Source organism: Spea bombifrons, chromosome 5 (assembly GCF_027358695.1).
Source record: "Spea bombifrons isolate aSpeBom1 chromosome 5, aSpeBom1.2.pri, whole genome shotgun sequence".
Lineage (NCBI taxonomy): Eukaryota > Metazoa > Chordata > Amphibia > Anura > Pelobatidae > Spea > Spea bombifrons.
The window spans coordinates 438934-458854 of NC_071091.1; the positions used below are offsets into that span (position 1 = coordinate 438934).

Consider the following 19921-nt stretch of genomic DNA (forward strand, 5'->3'; position numbering starts at 1 on the left):
ACCCAATGGCATAATTATCTAACGGGGGGGGGGGAGACGAAGAGAAAGAGACCGCCGGAATCTCCATGGGAGGCTGAGCGCATCAAGGAGACTTAACGGCCCCCAAGAGGCCGTCAGCCCCCACGCGGAGTGCGTCCGGCTCTCGGAGAGAGGTGACAGCATGCGCGGCTCCCACAGCGAGGTACCGGAAACGAGACGGGAGGAGACCGTCCACGGGCTGCAGCGGAGAAACCTCACACAATCAGACAGCGTTTGACAATTTTTATTGCTTTCCCTTTATAATTACTGCCGCGAGACTGTCTCGTCCGGAGACCTGCTCCGAGTGACGCGGCGAGAGCGTTCGAGAGATACTCTGCACTTTATAGACGTCACCTCTTCGGGGTAGCATTAATGTAACTAAATACACGTCGCTGCGAGGTGCAGAGATCCCGTAAACGTTCACGGCCCTGATTATCCGACACGCGCTTTAATGCATTGCTTGGCGCGGACGTCCCTTCTGCAGAACCCCCCCCCCATCTCTGCCGCTGTCCGCCCCCCCCCTACATCTGCCCTTCCCCCACACACACATCTGCCGCTGCCCCCCAAGTATCTTCAGTGCAGGAGATACGCTCTGTTCAGACCCCCGGGCACATTAGGATTACTCACATAGGCTTCTAGATGGAGGCTGGTGGGGGCGCGCAAAGGGGGGGGTATCGGTTGCTATAAACCGAGTAACATGTCGGGGGAAATACATCGATATCCTGAGGACCCCCACAGAGGGTATTTATTTAGCAGACCTGCGCAGCACGCTGCCGTAGTCTGTTACTTGCAGATTAAATCCCTTATTGAATGTTTTCCCTGATATATATATATAGGGGGCAGCAGGAAAGGGGGCGCCCTACGAGGCATTATCATTATCAGGGCTGAGAATGGGGCCCCACAGGCTTTACACAGCAATACTGGGCCCTACGGAGCAATCAACATCTGGGGACCCCAGCACAAAACTCACGTGGTAATACTGCCACCTAGTGGAGAACAGGGCATGCGTGGCACCGGCAGCCATCTATAGACATTAACCCCTCGTGTCACCTGTATGATTACATTTATAGCAGTAACCCACGTCTGCGCAGAGAGACCCTCACAGAAACCATTCTAAAAAGAGACTCTGCCTAGCAGTCTGCGTGCCGGAGCGCACCGGGCAGCCAGCTGGAAATACCCCGCAGGGAGCAACTCACTGGCCGCTCCCTCCGCCAGCATAGCCCGGGTCACTCGTCTTTCTGCAGGAGGCGGCTGGTGGCGCGCAGTGCGAGCGGCAGAGAGGAGCACACGTCGCGGTGATAGCTGGCACGCCTGACATCCGGGGAGGGCGTCAGCACAAACTGGGCCACGCTCGGCACTTTGAGAAGCCTCAGGAGCTCCGTGGCGCGGACAAGGATCTGTTCGCTGTCTTCTTCTCCATACGCAGAGATCATGGCTGAGCGCTGCACACAGGAGCACATCTTGGTCAGGTACAGAGACACCCTGGGGATCAGGTCCTGGCTCCGGGATGCCAGCTTAGCAAGCGTTGTCATAAGCGTGGTGATAACACGTGGGGAGGCCACAGGAGCGGCCCCTGTCCCACGAACTTGCGTGATCTCGAAAAGCAAAGCTTCCAGAACCTCGAAGAACCTGTTGACCTGCTCCACGGTGCAGCGCCTGTCATAGGAGACAGACAGATACTCGCCGATGGCCCACACCACGTGCGTGAAGAAGGGCTCCTTGCTCTGGACGTGGCTGACCGTCCCAACGAACTCCAGCAGCTCCCGGGAAAGTTCCACAACCACAGAAGGATGCGAGCGGCAGAGGCGAGGGACGTAAGAGCTCAGGAGCCGCTGAACCTGGGCCTGGAACTCGGCCGACTCGTAGAGGTCCCCGCTGCGTTCCAGAAACGTCAGAACCAACGTATTTATCAGAGGCCCGTCGGCAAACGTCATTACGGTGCGGGCGTACTGCCGGAGGAGACACGGCACGATCTGCACGCACTGCCGGACACGAGCAGACGCGCATGTATCAGCCAAGACCTTCCGTAAGCGAGAGAAGCCTTCCGGCGGTGGCCTCGACCAGGCCTCGTTCCGCAGGAGGTACTGGAACATCCCTTTGTAGGCTGGGTGACGGGAGGCCTCTGCAGAGCTATGGGGGGCCACGCTGGGATCCACGATGCATTTCTCCGATGGCGAGGCAGAGCTGCGCTGGATCTCCAACGCGCCCGCGAGGCACGGCAGGTCAAGCAGACAATGAAGCATCTCAACAGCGGAATCAGAGACGACGAGAGACGGAAGCAACGCCACGAACTCCGAGACGAGAGGGGGGCCGTTCCACGCCACAAACTTCAGGAGGCCAGGAAAGCTCTCTCTAAACGCGTCGACGTTCTCTGCCAGGAAGCAGCGGTTATCGCGGCAGAACCGGACAAACTGAAAAGCCAAGAGCGGGCGGTGAAAGAGCTCAGCCGGGACCTTGGAGAATAAGTGTCTGTACACGGCTTCTGAGTCCACGGCAGCCGCTTCGCTGTGATTCAGGAAGAACTGAGCGACGGGAAGCAGAGCGCTGGCCAGAGAGGGGTCCGCGCAGAGGCGTCCGTGCAGGATCTTCAGGAGGGGGAGGGTGCGGTACATGTAGGTCACGTCCTGCTTACACATGACGTCCATTAAGGTCACGGCTTCCACCAGGCAGGCTTTCTGCAGATCCGCGTCGCTCTTTTTCAGGGGCTTCCGGTTGCTCTGCTCCACCAGCCGCAGGCAGTATTCGAACGCCTTCTCTCGGAGCCTCTCTCGCGGGGGGAGCAAGCGGCTGGACGTAGAGGAGGCAGAGACCATGGAGATCACGGAGCCGTCGACCTCAGACCTGTCGTCGGAGCAGGCGGCCGACGTGGCGGTGCCGTAACGCAGCAGCCAGCTCCGCAGCACGGAGAAGCCGTACACGTTCAGCCACTGCTCCTCGGTGTAATGCTGACTGCAGCTCAGCACCGTGAAGAAGTCCGTGGCCACCGTGCCATCCACCTCGGTTACCATCCCTGGTTGTTTGGTGCGGGAGCCGGAGAAGAACCCCCCCGATGCCTGGGACACAGCTTGGTGCACGCTGGTGTATCGCAGCCAATCAGCAAGCTTCTTATTCACCACATTAACCTGATCTTCCTCCAGGCTGTCGGGCTGGGCGCTGACGGCTCTCAATAGGAGTGGGAGGAGAGGTCTTAGACTGTGGCCCTCGGGGGCCCGAGCTTCCATGGCGTGGCACAGGCGCTGCCCGGCAGAGGCCACTTCCGCCAGGTTGCCCTGGGCCAGCATCACCGAGGCCCCCATGTCAGTGGGCTTCCTGTCCTCCCAGGAGAGGCTGAGGTGGGGACACGGGGCCAGGTCACACAGGATGGCCGCACACAATGCCTGGATCTGCCCCGGGGCCCCCGGCGAGCTCAGGATCTCCTGTAACTGCCCCAGGAAGGCCAGCTCCAGCTTCCTGCCCTTCGTGCTGGAGGCAAGGATAAGGTACAGCCTCCGCAGGGAGTCCAGTGTGGCGGGGCCCAGCTCAGGGGCCACAGCCTGACTGCAGAACCGGAGCAGCTCGGCATCGGGCAGCTCCCGGGCCTGCCGGAGAAGCCCCTCGGCCGCCGAACTCAGCATCCTCGAAAAGCTGCTCACTTCCGCATTCCGGGTCCGGCAGCAGTTGCTTCCCCAGCAGCCCGACGCGAAGGTTCCGGGGGAGAGGGGGGAGGAAATGTCTGAGCTGCCAGGAAGTGGGCGTAGTCTCGGCTTTCCCATCGACCATCGCGGCATTTATATTGAATTCCTCAGAGAGACCCGTCAGCCGGGACCGGGACGATGGAGACTCCGGGGGTGAGAGATCAGGAGGGGGGCGAATATGGGGCATGCCTGCAGCATATTACACCTCTGCCAGATACACCCAGCTTGCAGCACATTACAACCGCATCTGACAGACGGCCTGCAGCACATTACACCTCTACCCAACACACACACACACACACACACACACACACACACACACACACACACACACACACACACACACACACAGCCTGCAGCACATTACACCTCTACCCGACACACAGCCTGCAGCACGTTACACCTCTACCCAACACACACACACACACACAGCCTGCAGCACATTACACCTCTACCTGACACACACAGCCTGCAGCACATTACACCTCTACCCGACACACACAGCCTGCAGCACATTACACCTCTACCCGATACACACAGCCTGCAGCACATTACACCTCTACCCGACACACACAGCCTGCAGCACATTACACCTCTACCCGACACACACAGCCTGCAGCACATTACACCTCTACCCGATACACACAGCCTGCAGCACATTACACCTCTACCCGATACACACACAGCCTGCAGCACATTACACCTCTACCCGACACACACAGCCTGCAGCACATTACACCTCTACCCAACACACACACACACACACAGCCTGCAGCACATTACACCTCTACCCGACACACACAGCCTGCAGCACATTACACCTCTACCCGACACACACAGCCTGCAGCACATTACACCTCTACCCGATACACACACAGCCTGCAGCACATTACACCTCTACCCGACACACACACAGCCTGCAGCACATTACACCTCTACCCGACACACACACAGCCTGCAGCACATTACACCTCTACCCGACACACACACAGCCTGCAGCACATTACACCTCTACCCAACACACACACACACACACACACCCTGCAGCACATTACACCTCTACCTGACACACACAGCCTGCAGCACATTACACCTCTACCCGACACACACAGCCTGCAGCACATTACACCTCTACCCGACACACACAGCCTGCAGCACATTACACCTCTACCCGACACACACAGCCTGCAGCACATTACACCTCTACCCGACACACACAGCCTGCAGCACATTACACCTCTACCCGACACACACAGCCTGCAGCACATTACACCTCTACCCGACACACACAGCCTGCAGCACATTACACCTCTACCCGACACACAGCCTGCAGCACATTACACCTCTACCCAACACACACACACACACACAGCCTGCAGCACATTACACCTCTACCCGACACACACAGCCTGCAGCACATTACACCTCTACCCGACACACACAGCCTGCAGCACATTACACCTCTACCCGACACACACAGCCTGCAGCACATTACACCTCTACCCGACACACACAGCCTGCAGCACATTACACCTCTACCCGACACACACAGCCTGCAGCACATTACACCTCTACCCGACACACACAGCCTGCAGCACATTACACCTCTACCCGATACACACAGCCTGCAGCACATTACACCTCTACCCGATACACACACAGCCTGCAGCACATTACACCTCTACCCGACACACACAGCCTGCAGCACATTACACCTCTACCCAACACACACACACACACACAGCCTGCAGCACATTACACCTCTACCCGACACACACAGCCTGCAGCACATTACACCTCTACCCGACACACACAGCCTGCAGCACATTACACCTCTACCCGATACACACACAGCCTGCAGCACATTACACCTCTACCCGACACACACACAGCCTGCAGCACATTACACCTCTACCCGACACACACACAGCCTGCAGCACATTACACCTCTACCCGACACACACACAGCCTGCAGCACATTACACCTCTACCCACACACACACACACACACACACACACACACACACACACACACACACACACACACACACACACAGCCTGCAGCACATTACACCTCTACCTGACACACACAGCCTGCAGCACATTACACCTCTACCCGATACACACAGCCTGCAGCACATTACACCTCTACCCGACACACACACCCTGCAGCACATTACACCTCTACCTGACACACACAGCCTGCAGCACATTACACCTCTACCCGACACACACAGCCTGCAGCACATTACACCTCTACCCGACACACACAGCCTGCAGCACATTACACCTCTACCCGACACACACAGCCTGCAGCACATTACACCTCTACCCGACACACACAGCCTGCAGCACATTACACCTCTACCCGACACACACAGCCTGCAGCACATTACACCTCTACCCGACACACACAGCCTGCAGCACATTACACCTCTACCCGACACACAGCCTGCAGCACATTACACCTCTACCCAACACACACACACACACACAGCCTGCAGCACATTACACCTCTACCCGACACACACAGCCTGCAGCACATTACACCTCTACCCGACACACACAGCCTGCAGCACATTACACCTCTACCCGACACACACAGCCTGCAGCACATTACACCTCTACCCGACACACACAGCCTGCAGCACATTACACCTCTACCTGACACACAGCCTGCAGCACATTACACCTCTACCCGACACACACACAGCCTGCAGCACATTACACCTCTACCTGACACACACAGCCTGCAGCACATTACACCTCTACCCAACACACACAGCCTGCAGCACATTACACCTCTACCCGACACACACAGCCTGCAGCACATTACACCTCTACCCGACACACACAGCCTGCAGCACATTACACCTCTACCCGACACACACAGTCTGCAGCACATTACACCTCTACCCGACACACACAGCCTGCAGCACATTACACCTCTACCCAACACACAGCCTGCAGCACATTACACCTCTACCCGACACACACAGCCTGCAGCACATTACACCTCTACCCGACACACACAGCCTGCAGCACATTACACCTCTACCCGACACACACAGCCTGCAGCACATTACACCTCTACCCGACACACACAGTCTGCAGCACATTACACCTCTACCCGATACACACACAGCCTGCAGCACATTACACCTCTACCCGACACACACAGCCTGCAGCACATTACACCTCTACCCGACACACAGCCTGCAGCACATTACACCTCTACCCGACACACACACAGCCTGCAGCACATTACACCTCTACCCAACACACACACACACACACAGCCTGCAGCACATTACACCTCTACCCGACACACACAGCCTGCAGCACATTACACCTCTACCCGACACACACAGCCTGCAGCACATTACACCTCTACCCAACACACACAGCCTGCAGCACGTTACACCTCTACCCAACACACACACACACACACAGCCTGCAGCACATTACACCTCTACCTGACACACACAGCCTGCAGCACATTACACCTCTACCCGATACACACAGCCTGCAGCACATTACACCTCTACCCAACACACACAGCCTGCAGCACATTACACCTCTACCCAACACACACACACACACACAGCCTGCAGCACATTACACCTCTACCCGACACACACAGCCTGCAGCACATTACACCTCTACCCGACACACACAGCCTGCAGCACATTACACCTCTACCCGATACACACACAGCCTGCAGCACATTACACCTCTACCCGACACACACAGCCTGCAGCACATTACACCTCTACCCGACACACACAGCCTGCAGCACATTACACCTCTACCCAACACACACACACACACACAGCCTGCAGCACGTTACACCTGTACCCAACACACACACACACACAGCCTGCAGCACATTACACCTCTACCTGACACATACAGCCTGCAGCACATTACACCTCTACCCGATACACACAGCCTGCAGCACATTACACCTCTACCCGATACACACAGCCTGCAGCACATTACACCTCTACCCGACACACAGCCTGCAGCACATTACACCTCTACCCGACACACAGCCTGCAGCACATTACACCTCTACCCGACACACACAGCCTGCAGCACATTACACCTCTACCCGACACACAGCCTGCAGCACATTACACCTCTACCCGACACACACAGCCTGCAGCACATTACACCTCTACCCGACACACACAGCCTGCAGCACATTACACCTCTACCCGACACACACAGCCTGCAGCACATTACACCTCTACCCGACACACAGCCTGCAGCACATTACACCTCTACCCGATACACACAGCCTGCAGCACATTACACCTCTACCCGACACACACAGCCTGCAGCACATTACACCTCTACCCAACACACACACACACACACAGCCTGCAGCACATTACACCTCTACCCGACACACACAGCCTGCAGCACATTACACCTCTACCCGACACACACAGCCTGCAGCACATTACACCTCTACCCGATACACACACAGAGATCGCCGGTCAGGGCGATTGGCTGGTGGGGTGGGGGAAGGGATCGCCGGTGATTGCTTGGCAGGAGTAAGTGGTAGCGTTAGACTCTGGGGGGTCATTGATTGGTCCTCTTGCTCCAGGCTCCCGTGGCATTCGAGGACGTGGCCGTGTATTTCTCGGAGGGCGAGTGGGCGATGCTGGAGGAATGGCAGCGAGATCTGTACAAGGAGGTGATGCTGGAGAACGACCAGATCCTGCGTTCTCTGGGTAAGAGGGTTGCGGGGTCATGTGACAGACGGTGGTGGGTCATGTGACAGACGGTGGTGGGTCATGTGACAGACGGTGGTGGGTCCCCCACCTGTAACAAAAGAAAGAAGCGCTAAATGCGTGTCGGGCGCAGCTACCAGGAACGCATAACGAGCCGGCGCCATCAGTGCAGTCGTTAGGAAGCTGATTGGCTGTTGGATGCGTCTGTCAGACTCCCCCAAATAATATTCACTGCATCCCATCCCCCTCTCACCAACCCCCCTCTGCTCCCCTTTCTAGATCCGGCCGCAGTGAAGCCAGAGATCATCTGGAAGATCAGGAATGAAGAGCATCCGTGTGCTGAGGGCCCCCCGGAGCGGCCGCCTGCTGAGGGCCCCCCGGAGCGGCCGCCTGCTGAGGGCCCCCCGGAGCGGCCGGCTGCTGAGGGCCCCCCGGAGCGGCCGGCTGCTGAGGGCCCCCCGGAGCGGCCGGCTGCTGAGGGCCCCCCGGAGCGGCCGGCTGCTGAGGGCCCCCCGGAGCGGCCGGCTGCTGAGGGCCCCCCGGAGCGGCCGGCTGCTGAGGGCCCCCCGGAGCGGCCGCCTGCTGAGGGCCCCCCGGAGCGGCCGCCTGCTGAGGGCCCCCCGGAGCGGCCGCCTGCTGAGGGCCCCCCGGAGCGGCCGTGTCAGGGGCTCCCTGGAGCTCCGGTAGCAGGTGAGACGGACGTCGTTTCCCCCATCAGACAGCGAAGCTCCTGCAGTAACTGCGCGATAACATAACAGGAACCCGCCAGCAGATCGTCCCCATCCGGCCCCTGGCTAGTCGCCCATTTCCCCTGCTGTAAAGACTCAAACCTTAATCAGTCGTTGGTCTTGTCTTAGATTCAGGAGCCGTATGCATGTTTATTACCCTCTACCACTTCTGCTGGGAGGCTGTTCCACATATCCACCACCCTCTCAGTAAAAGTATTTAGCGTTGTTTCTTTGTGGTGTCGGTGGGTGCTGTGTATGCCGGGTCAGCTGGGTAGTCATTGCCCGGACCGTGCATTTAAGTTATTAAAAGACCCCCAACGGCCATAACTGAAGGCTTCCTAATTTCTAAATGTGCTCCCGGGTGAGTCTTGCCCGTGTGGCTTGTAATTCCCGTCGTGACACGGGCGGCTTGGCATGTACATGCATTGGACGGTAACGCTCTTGTTTCACTCCTTACAGGTCTCTCCAGACATCAGCCTTCAAAGGGCTCTAGAGGCCCCCCGACTCGTGCCGGTGACCCCCCGAAAGCCGCCGAAGACGCAAGCCTGCGTGTCAGGGCCCCGCCGAGGCCTCCACACAAGGGGCCTGTGAGATTAACCCCTAAAGTGTCGCAGGAAGCGCCCTGGAAGAGGAGGAGGGGCTCTAGGGAGAAGAATTACATCTGCACTGACTGCGGGGAGACCTTCGGCCTGTGGAGGGCGCTGATGCAGCATTTCTGGGCCCACGAAGCGGCAAAGCCGCCTGCCAGCAACGACGCCCCACAGCCTGAGGGTCACAAGGAGACTATAGATACAGAGATCGAGTGCGGGGAGGAATTACCCCCACATCTCCAGGGGGGTAACACCGGCCGTGGGCAGAATGCACTCAGATGCCCCGAGCTAGGAGGTCAGTCCGGGACCCTCTGCTTATTGCTACCGGCGTCTCACCAGGAAGCCCACCCAGCCAGTAGACAGCACATCAGTCAAGAGCGCAGCGAAGGCTTGGAGGTAAATGCTGCACGGCAGACTCTGGGGAGTGTGAGCGGTGAGTGCGCTTCTTCACTGTACTCAAGCCCAGCGCCCACTGGGAAGGAATCAGCTGGTGAGAAAACCAGCTCAAAACGCCCTAACGAGACGCTCTATAAATGCGCTGACTGCGGGGAGGTGTTCACCTCGAGAGAGCAGGTACTGATGCACATGAGGCGTCACACCGGGGAGAGAGCGCCCCCCGGAGAGACCTTCTATATTTGCCCCCAGTGCAAGAAGTCGTTCTTACACAAGGAGCAGCTGCGCGGGCACCGGCGCGTGCACATGGTGGAGAGACCGTTCGTCTGCACCGAGTGCGGGAAAGGGTTTAAGGATGCGGGGCAGCTGCGCAGGCACCTCCGCACTCACACGGGCGAGCGGCCCTTCCTGTGCACCACCTGCGGCAAGCGCTTCAGCCACTCGTCCGTGCTCCAGCGCCATTACAAAGTGCACAGCGCAGAGGCGGCCCTGACCAGCGGCTCCGGCGAGCGCCTCCCGGGGCGCACAGAACGTTCCTTAGAACAGGCAGAGCCGGCGATTGGCCGAGGGGCCCGTCCGGAGCAGCAACTCGGAGCCGACAGCCTGTCCTTACCGAGTGCGGAGCCCCAGCGCATGGCGCTCGCAGAAGAGACGCGCGGATCAAAGCCCCAGCGCCGGGGGAAAACTTTACTAAACACGGCGCGCTTTCTACAGGGGGCAGCGGCTGAGCCGAAAGCAAACGACAAAGAGGAGACTCTAGATACGGAGAGAGAGAGCGGGGAGGAATTACCCCAACGTCTCCGGCGGGGTAACACTGGCCGGGTCCGCAGGAAGAGTGCAGTGAAATGCCCCGAGGGCACTCTCTGCGCCTCATTACAGGCATCTCACCAGCGCAGCGAAGGCTTCCCAGAGGAGTCGCAGGACTCAAGCCTAGCGCCCACTGGGGGGGAATTACCTAGCGTGACCGTGAGTGAGAAAACCGGCTTACAGAACAAGCTGCTGTATAAATGCTCTGACTGCGAGGAGGTGTTCGCCGCGAGAGAGCAGATACTGATGCACATGAGGACTCACATCGGGCAGGGAGCGCCCTCCGGAGAGAGCGTCTATATTTGCCCCCTGTGCAGAAAGCGGTTCACACGCAAGGATCAGCTGCGCAAGCACCGTCGCGTGCACATGCTGGAGAGACCGTTCGTCTGCACCCAGTGCGGCAAAGGGTTTAAGGAAGCGGCGCAGCTGCGCAGGCACCTCCGCACTCACACGGGCGAGCGGCCCTTCCAGTGCAGAGACTGCGGGAAGACCTTCAGCGATTCCTCCGTCCTCTGTCGCCACCGGAAGATCCACAGCAAGAAGAAGTTCTCGTGCGTGGAGTGCGGGGAGCAGTTCGCGGAGGTCCCGGAGCTGCTCTCGCATTACCAAATACACGGCTTTCTGCAGCAGAAATGACAACCGGGGCCGTGAGACAGCCCCACACGACAGCCTGAGACCCCGAGACAGCCACGTGTCAGCCTGAGACCGCGAGGCAGCCCCGCTACAGATCCGGGGACCGCGAGACAGTCCCACGAGACCCCAAGACAGCCTCTCGTCAGCCGGAGACCGCAACACAGCAGCAAACCCAGAGACAGCCTGGTCGCAGAGCAGCGGACCCCGAGACAGCCCCAGACCCCCGATGCTCCTCATGTTTTCATTTTCTTTCCTCAGGACGTTTGTTTGTTAATAATACGGTTACTGTTTGAATAAAACGTTCCTTCTGATTGGTTGAGTAAAAGATTGTTTTATGGTTCTGTTTAGGCTTTCAGGGGCTTTATGGTAACGAGATCATATAACGTATATACATTCCAGTGAATGTCCCTATAGAGGAGGCGGAGCTTAGACGATTTCCTCGCTGGCCGGCCAATCTGCGGAGTTTTATAAAGTCGCGTGCCCGGCGCCCAAGGCTCCCTTTTGGGAGTTTAACGACATGGGGTTCCTTCTTGCCCACCTTCTACCCGATCCTAGCAAAGACCCCATTCAGGTGAAAGACCCCCTCGCCCCGGCTTGAATCCCTGAATACGTTCGGGATCAAAGCCCGTTATCGGGAAGGGGGAGGCAGGGATGCCCCCTTTACCCGTTACGTTATTGCATGGGACGCAGTGATTCGGGGTAAATGCGATAGGCGGGAATGACGTTAAACTTCTTCTGTTTCTATCCTCTCCTGGCCTGAGATAATCTGAGGTTTACATAGACGCAGCTTTTGATTGGCTGCTGTGTTTCCCGACGCCCCGCCCCTCTGTGTAACGATCCCGCTAATGACTGCCGTTGGCAGCTGCTGCAGTCGCTTCCGGGACCCAAGAGGCAAAACGTGCCTTTTCAGTCTTTCCAGAAAAACGTTGGCATTTAATCATTGGGGGTACGTGCTGTCTGGCCCCATTTATTCGCCCGTTTCTCCTGCTGTACAGACCATATGCCTACCCCATGCATATTTAACACCCTCACTGTATTACCCTCTACCACTTCTGCTGGGAGGCTGCTCCACTTATCTACCACCCTTTCTGGTGTTGAAGGTGGCTCCTTATAATTCACTGATGTGCCTGTCCTTAGTGATTGGTCTTATGGATTAATTCCTTGATGGACTCCTTATGTTAAACTGGTTTCCAGTAAAGACTGGTTATTGTTGTGAATGGTTAATTCATACGGGTCCAGAACATGCGCAGCGCAGAGCACAATTCACCCGCGGATCGCTAATAAAATCCCAGCCAATCATCGGCTCCGGTAGCAGATGAAGCGTTCAGCGTCCGTCGCGTTTGTTGCGATACGGTGCTGCAGGTTTACCATTAATCAGAAGATTAACCCCTGGAGATGTTCATTGTGTTTGCGGTGGAGGCTCATAAAGCCCCTGAAAGCCTAAACAGAACCCCGCAGCGAGTTACAGACCGCCAACCCTCTGATACAGAGAGGGAACGAGCAGGCCGGCCGAGCTGCAGCCGGTTCTCCTACTGATCACTTTAAAATTCTGATGTCGCGGTGACATCACCGCTAAGAGATCCCCCCCAATCGCTTTGCGCCGGCCCTGTTACATGCATGCGGTGGGGTAAAACGTAAGGGAGGGACGTGGGGTATCGTTACGTTTGGGGCTCCTGCGGTTTCAGAAGAAATCCCTTCGGGGTCCTGAAAACAAGATGAAACACGCGAAATCTGCCCATTCATCAGAGACTGGGGCAAAAACCCTGAGAATCTGCCCGTTCACCCCGAGACTGAGGTAAAATCCCTGAGAATCTGCCCGTTCACCCCGAGACTGGGGCAAAAACCTTGAGAATCTGCCCGTTCACCCCGAGACTGAGGTAAAATCGCTGAAAATCTGCCCGTTCACCCCGACACTGGGGCAAAAACTCTGAGAATCTGCCCGTTCACCCCGAGACTGGGGTAAAACCCTTGCAGTTGCCCCTGTGAGTCCGTTGGACGTCCTGCGTTTTTTGGATGGGGGATGCGCTGATTTCGTGTTTTTTGTGACATTCTTTTCCTGATCAATACTTTCCCAAAGCTTATCAGGGGAACGGCCGCTGGGGCCTCGAGAACAAACAGAGGTTTGGACTCTGTGCCTCGGCCTTCGGCGAAGTAACCGCAGTCCGTGAGTCGCTGAGGGACCCTTCCTGTGGAGGAACTGGGCCGGTTCTGAAACGTTATCCACTGATCTGGCGATTGGGCACAGAAAGTATTAAGAGAGCGACGGCAATGGGTCTGTTATAACACCCATCACTCACAGCTACGTGCCCAACTGCCCTGGGCGATCCTATCTCGGAATGGTCCTTGGAGCAGCCACCGGCCCTCCGTGGGGCCGAACACTTCTAATCCTTCTGATCATTTGCTTGGTGCAGCTGAACGCGGCCCAGGAAGGTGAGTACAACAGAAAGTGTCTGCCGTCAGTATGTGGGGAGAACTGTAGATAGATAGATATACGGCACATACGTACATGTAGGTAGATATAAATATATAGATATATATATAACATATTTAACATATATATATGACATATCAATATTATTACATATTAAAGTAATGTATATATATGACATATTAATATTATTACATATTTAAATAACAATACATAGTAATATTATTACATGTTAAAGTAACATCAATATTACCGTACATATTGTGACATTCATGTAGGATTGGTGGTGGAAGGGAAGTATGTTTCTCCTAGATTCCTTTCCTATGTGAAGTAACACCTGAGACTTCCACCTGCTAGGTGATTAATTAGGGTGAATGAGAGGGCGGATATAAAAGGGAAGCCAGGAGGGCAGGTAGCTCTCTGGCTGAGGACACAGAAAGCCTGTCTGTGGGAGAGACATTTGAGTAGAGTGAGTAGAGTGTGAGTAGAGTGTGAGTAGAGTGTGAGTAGAGTGTGAGTAGAGTGTGAGTAGAGTGTGAGTAGAGTGTGAGTAGAGTGTGAGTAGAGTGTGAGTAGAGTGTGAGTAGAGTGTGAGTAGAGTGTGAGTAAAGGTTGCTGGACGTATTATTGTTAAGTTGCCAGAGGGAAGCTCTCCAGCTGGTAGTGAGGGGCATCCCTTGTATATTAAGTGCCGGACAGGCAAGGTATTTCTTTTGTTGCTGTGTTATATGTCGTTTGTCTTTGCGACCTTTCTAATAAACCTGACCCTGTGTCAGATTGCACGAACTTACTGCTGTTTGCCTGGTTTGAATGAAGACGGGCGCTTGTCCCTTGACCTCAGCGAGGGGCGATCCCAGACCTATCTCAAAATATCCATATTATTACATATTAAAGTAACATATATTACTCTATTTTGTAATAATATGGATGTGTAATATTGATGTTACCACTTTAATATGTAATAATATGGATATGTAATGTTTATTTAAATATGTAATAATATTAACAAGTAACATATATTACTCATTAATATTACATATTTAGATAACATAAATAATACATATCAATGTTATTACGTAGTAAAGTAACATGTATTACATGTTATTACATATTATAGTAATATATATTACATATTAATATCATTACATATTAAAGTAACATATATTACATATTAATATTATTACACATTAAAGTAACGTATACATATTAATAATATTACATATTAAAGTACCATAGTATATATGTTACATATGAATATTATTACACATTAAAGTAACATCTATTACATATAAATATCATTACATATTACACATTAAAGTAGCATATACATTACATATTAATATTTTTACTTATTACACATTAAAGTAGCATGTATATTACATATTAATATTATTACACATTAAAGTAACATTACATATTAATATTACACATTAAAGTAATGTGTATATATAACATATCAATATAATTACATATTGCATATTAAAGTAACATATATTGCATATTAATATAATTACAAATTACATATTAATATAATTACATATAAAAGTAATGTATATAATATTTATTATTATTACATTTTATACATTAAAGCCACTTATATTACATAGTAATATTATTTCACATTAAAATAACATATATTACATATTAATATTATTACATATTAAAGTAACCTATATATTACATATTACTATGTTTACATATTACATATTAAAGTAACTTATATATAACATATTATTATTACATATTAAAGTAACATATATTACATATTAATATTATAACACGTTATCAAAGGATTTTCCATACGTTATACCGTATTATGAGCAGCGACATCTGGCAACAATAGCTGACATTCTGACAGGTGCTTCCTCCTGTATGTAGGTAGTGTGTACTGTGCACTGCCAACCAACTACCATCTAAAACCACCAAGTAAAGACACGGAGACTGATTTTGGGTAAAACAGGCCACAGCCTATTTTAGTAAAAATAACCACAAACAAAAACTGTGTTGGCCTAAACACCATATACCAATTAACATAAATACACAATAAACAACCAACAACTAAATATTATATACAAATCCACATAATCCATAATACATTTCAGACATCACCAACACAGGAACTGAATTAACCCCGTCCCTGCCAGCCGCTCACCAACGTACAATTCAAACCGCAGGTACTCGCCTCGCCCCTCGTCCAAACCTGACAGCTAACATCCGCTGTCCCAAAACCAATGCTAACCGCCAGCCGACCATAAACTCGGTGGGCACGTCCAATTATACGGGGGACTGAGCCTTCCTTCACACCATCATCCAAACTCCATCACTTACCAAAACCAGACCGGCAAGAACACGCAAACCGCCAGCTGTGACGAAAGAAAAGAAAGTGCATAAAATTAGGGAGGGAGGGTGGGAAGCAGGTAAGTCTGTCAGCCGAAAAAGGTGCCAGTGACCGGGGTCACCCAGAGGGCACCCTTTATCCCCTATGGACTCTCGCCCCTATATTTACATACCCCAATCACCCACTCACACGCAGACATACATGCTCCCTGTCTATTTAGCTATGCTGATTCCTGGGCGCCTAGAGCTTTAATCTTTGGTCTGAATTCTACCCCCTGAATACTCTATTTACCCCAGCTTCCCCAGCAACAACAAGACTGTTCCCCTGACAGAGCCCCCTTTCATTAAACAGAATTAAACATGACAATGAAATGTGAAAATGAACCTTAACATGGATGTGGCTCCAGCATAGTCCGTAGAGCGGTACAAAGGGATTGCCGTTTTCAATTTTCTTGTGAATGAAAAATGGTTATTCAGTGAAAACGTCCTTCTTTCTGTTAATACAGGAACATACGCGACCGGTGCGACCACAGCAACAACCCCGCCACGCACCACCAGCGAGGAGACAACCCAATCCAGTGACAGATCCAGATCCACTACAGGATCCACAGCAGGTGGGGGGCATTTCATACAGACGGTGGGGCAAAATGCTCAACATCCAGAGAGAATCAAAGCCAGGGACCCCCAAACCCCAGAGACCTGGATAACCCTGGAGACCCCAAATAGCCCCAGTGACCCCAAACCATAGGGCCCAATAACCTCAGTGACCCCCAAACCCCAGTCACCCCAATAACCCAGTCTTTGAAAGTGAAATGTTGATGATAGTTTTCCTTTCTGTATTACAGGAGCATCTCCGCCACGTTCCACCCGTGAGGGGACAACCCAATCCAGCGACAGATCCAGATCCACTACAGGATCCGCAGCAGGTGGGGGGCATTTCATACAGACGGTGGGGCAAAGTACTGAACAGTCAGAGAGAATCAGTCGCAGGGACCCCCAAACCCCAGGGGCCATAATAACCAAAGAGACCCTAAAACCCCATTGACCTCGTAAACACAGGTGACCATCAAACCCCCGAGACCCCAATGAACTCAGGAGCTCCAAAAACCCCAGAGGCCCTAATAACCCAGGAAACCCCAAACTCCAGGGACCCCATTAAACCCAGTGACCCCCAAACTCCAGGGACCCCATTAAACCCAGTGACCCCCAGAACCCAGGGACCCCAATAACAAGCTGTCTTTGTCTCTGAAAATGTCTGAGAAGAAACCTTGGCATGTTTCTATTACAGGTACATACATGACCAATGTAACTATGGTAACATCTCCGCCACGTGCCACCAGTGAGGGGCATTCTGGGACAACCAGAGGAACAACCCAATCCAGTGACAGATCCACTATAGGATCCACAGCAGGTGGGGTATTTTATACAGATGGTGGGGCAAAGTACTGATCATTCAGAGAGAGTCAGTCCCCAGAACCCCCCAAATCCCAGGGGCCACAATAACCTCAGAGACCCTAAAACCCCAGTGACCTTGATAACACAGGTGACCCTCAAACCCCCAATGAACGCAGAAGCTCCCAAGACCCTAAAACCCAGTAACCCCCAAACTCCAGGGACCCCAAAAACAAGCTATCTTTGTCTCTGAAAATGTCTGAGAAGAAACCTTGGCATGTTTCTATTACAGGTACATACGTGACCAATGTAACTATGGTAACATCTCGGCCACGTGCCACCAGTGAGGGGGATTCTGGGACAACCAGAGGAACAACCCAATCCAATGACAGATCCAGATCCACTACAGGATCCACAGCAGGTGGGGGGCATTTCATACAGACGGTGGGGCAAAATGCTCAACATCCAGAGAGAATCAAAGCCAGGGACCCCCAAACCCCAGAGACCTCAATAAACTCAGGAGGTCCAATAACCCAAGTGACCCCCAAACCCCAGGAGCCCCAAAACTCTCCCCGGGCTCTCCGTGGGTTACGCTCCCCGGGCTCTCTGTGGGTTACGCTCCCCGGGCACTCTGTGGGTTACGCTCCCCGGGCACTCTGTGGGTTACGCTCCCCGGGCTCTCTGTGGGTTACCGTCCCCCCGGGCACTCTGTGGGTTACGCTCCCCGGGCTCTCTGTGGGTTACCGTCCCCCCGGGCACTCTGTGGGTTACCGTCCCCCCGGGCTCTCTGTGGGTTACGCTCCCCGGGCTCTCTGTGGGTTACCGTCCCCCCGGGCTCTCTGTGGGTTACGCTCCCCGGGCACTCTGTGGGTTACGCTCCCCGGGTGCTCTGCGGGTTACGCTCCCCGGGCGCTCTGTGGGTTTCGCTCCCCGGGCACTCTGTGGGTTACGCTCCCCGGGCTCTCTGTGGGTTACGCTCCCCGGGTGCTCTGTGGGTTACGCTCCCCGGGCTCTCTGTGGGTTACGCTCCCCGGGCTCTCTGTGGGTTACGCTCCCCGGGCTCTCTGTGGGTTACGCTCCCCGGGCGCTCTGTGGGTTACGCTCCCCGGGCGCTCTGTGGGTTTCGCTCCCCGGGCGCTCTGCGGGTTACGCTCCCCGGGTGCTCTGCGGGTTACGCTCCCCGGGCGCTCTGTGGGTTTCGCTCCCCGGGCGCTCTGTGGGTTACGCTCCCCGGGCTCTCTGTGGGTTACGCTCCCCGGGCGCTCTGTGGGTTACGCTCCCCGGGCTCTCTGTGGGTTACGCTCCCCGGGCTCTCTGTGGGTTACGCTCCCCGGGCACTCTGTGGGTTACCGTCCCCCCGGGCTCTCTGTGGGTTACGCTCCCCGGGCTCTCTGTGGGTTACGCTCCCCGGGCTCTCTGTGGGTTACGCTCCCCGGGCGCTCTGTGGGTTACGCTCCCCGGGCTCTCTGTGGGTTACGCTCCCCGGGCTCTCTGTGGGTTACGCTCCCCGGGCTCTCTGTGGGTTACGCTCCCCGGGCACTCTGTGGGTTACCGTCCCCCGGGCGCTCTGTGGGTTACGCTCCCCGGGCGCTCTGTGGGTTACGCTCCCCGGGCGCTCTGTGGGTTACGCTCCCCGGGCGCTCTGTGGGTTACGCTCCCCGGGCGCTCTGTGGGTTACGCTCCCCGGGCGCTCTGTGGGTTACGCGCTCCCCGAGCGCTCTGTGGGTTACGCTCCCCGAGCGCTCTGTGGGCGCTCTGTGGGTTACGCTCTCCCCCGGGCTCTCTGTGGGTTACGCTCCCCGGGCTCTCTGTGGGTTACGCTCCCCGGGCACTCTGTGGGTTACGCTCCCCGGGCTCTCTGTGGGTTACGCTCCCCGGGCTCTCTGTGGGTTACGCTCCCCGGGCTCTCTGTGGGTTACGCTCCCCGGGCGCTCTGTGGGTTACGCTCCCCGGGCTCTCTGTGGGTTACGCTCCCCGGGCGCTCTGTGGGTTACGCTCCCCGGGCTCTCTGTGGGTTACGCTCCCCGGGCACTCTGTGGGTTACCGTCCCCCCGGGCTCTCTGTGGGTTACGCTCCCCGGGCTCTCTGTGGGTTACGCTCCCCGGGCTCTCTGTGGGTTACGCTCCCCGGGCTCTCTGTGGGTTACGCTCCCCGGGCACTCTGTGGGTTACGCTCCCCG

At 54.8% G+C, this 19921-nt stretch overlaps 2 protein-coding genes across 2 annotated transcripts; one reads left to right on the top strand and one right to left on the bottom strand.

The window, feature by feature from the left end:
* Window positions 1-1244: 1244 nt before the first annotated feature.
* AP5Z1 (adaptor related protein complex 5 subunit zeta 1) lies at window positions 1245-3657 on the bottom strand. The gene has a single exon (XM_053466055.1). The coding sequence runs from the start codon at window positions 3630-3632 to the stop codon at window positions 1245-1247; it is 2388 nt and encodes a 795-aa protein (XP_053322030.1). The 5' UTR covers window positions 3633-3657.
* Window positions 3658-3805: 148 nt separating this feature from the next.
* Window positions 3806-11826, top strand: LOC128496793 (zinc finger protein 135-like). The gene is made up of 4 exons (XM_053466588.1): window positions 3806-3845; window positions 8308-8434; window positions 8714-9124; window positions 9622-11826. Exons 1-4 carry the CDS (start codon window positions 3831-3833, stop codon window positions 11586-11588), a joined length of 2520 nt encoding a protein of 839 aa, XP_053322563.1. The 5' UTR covers window positions 3806-3830; the 3' UTR covers window positions 11589-11826.
* Window positions 11827-19921: the final 8095 nt, after the last annotated feature.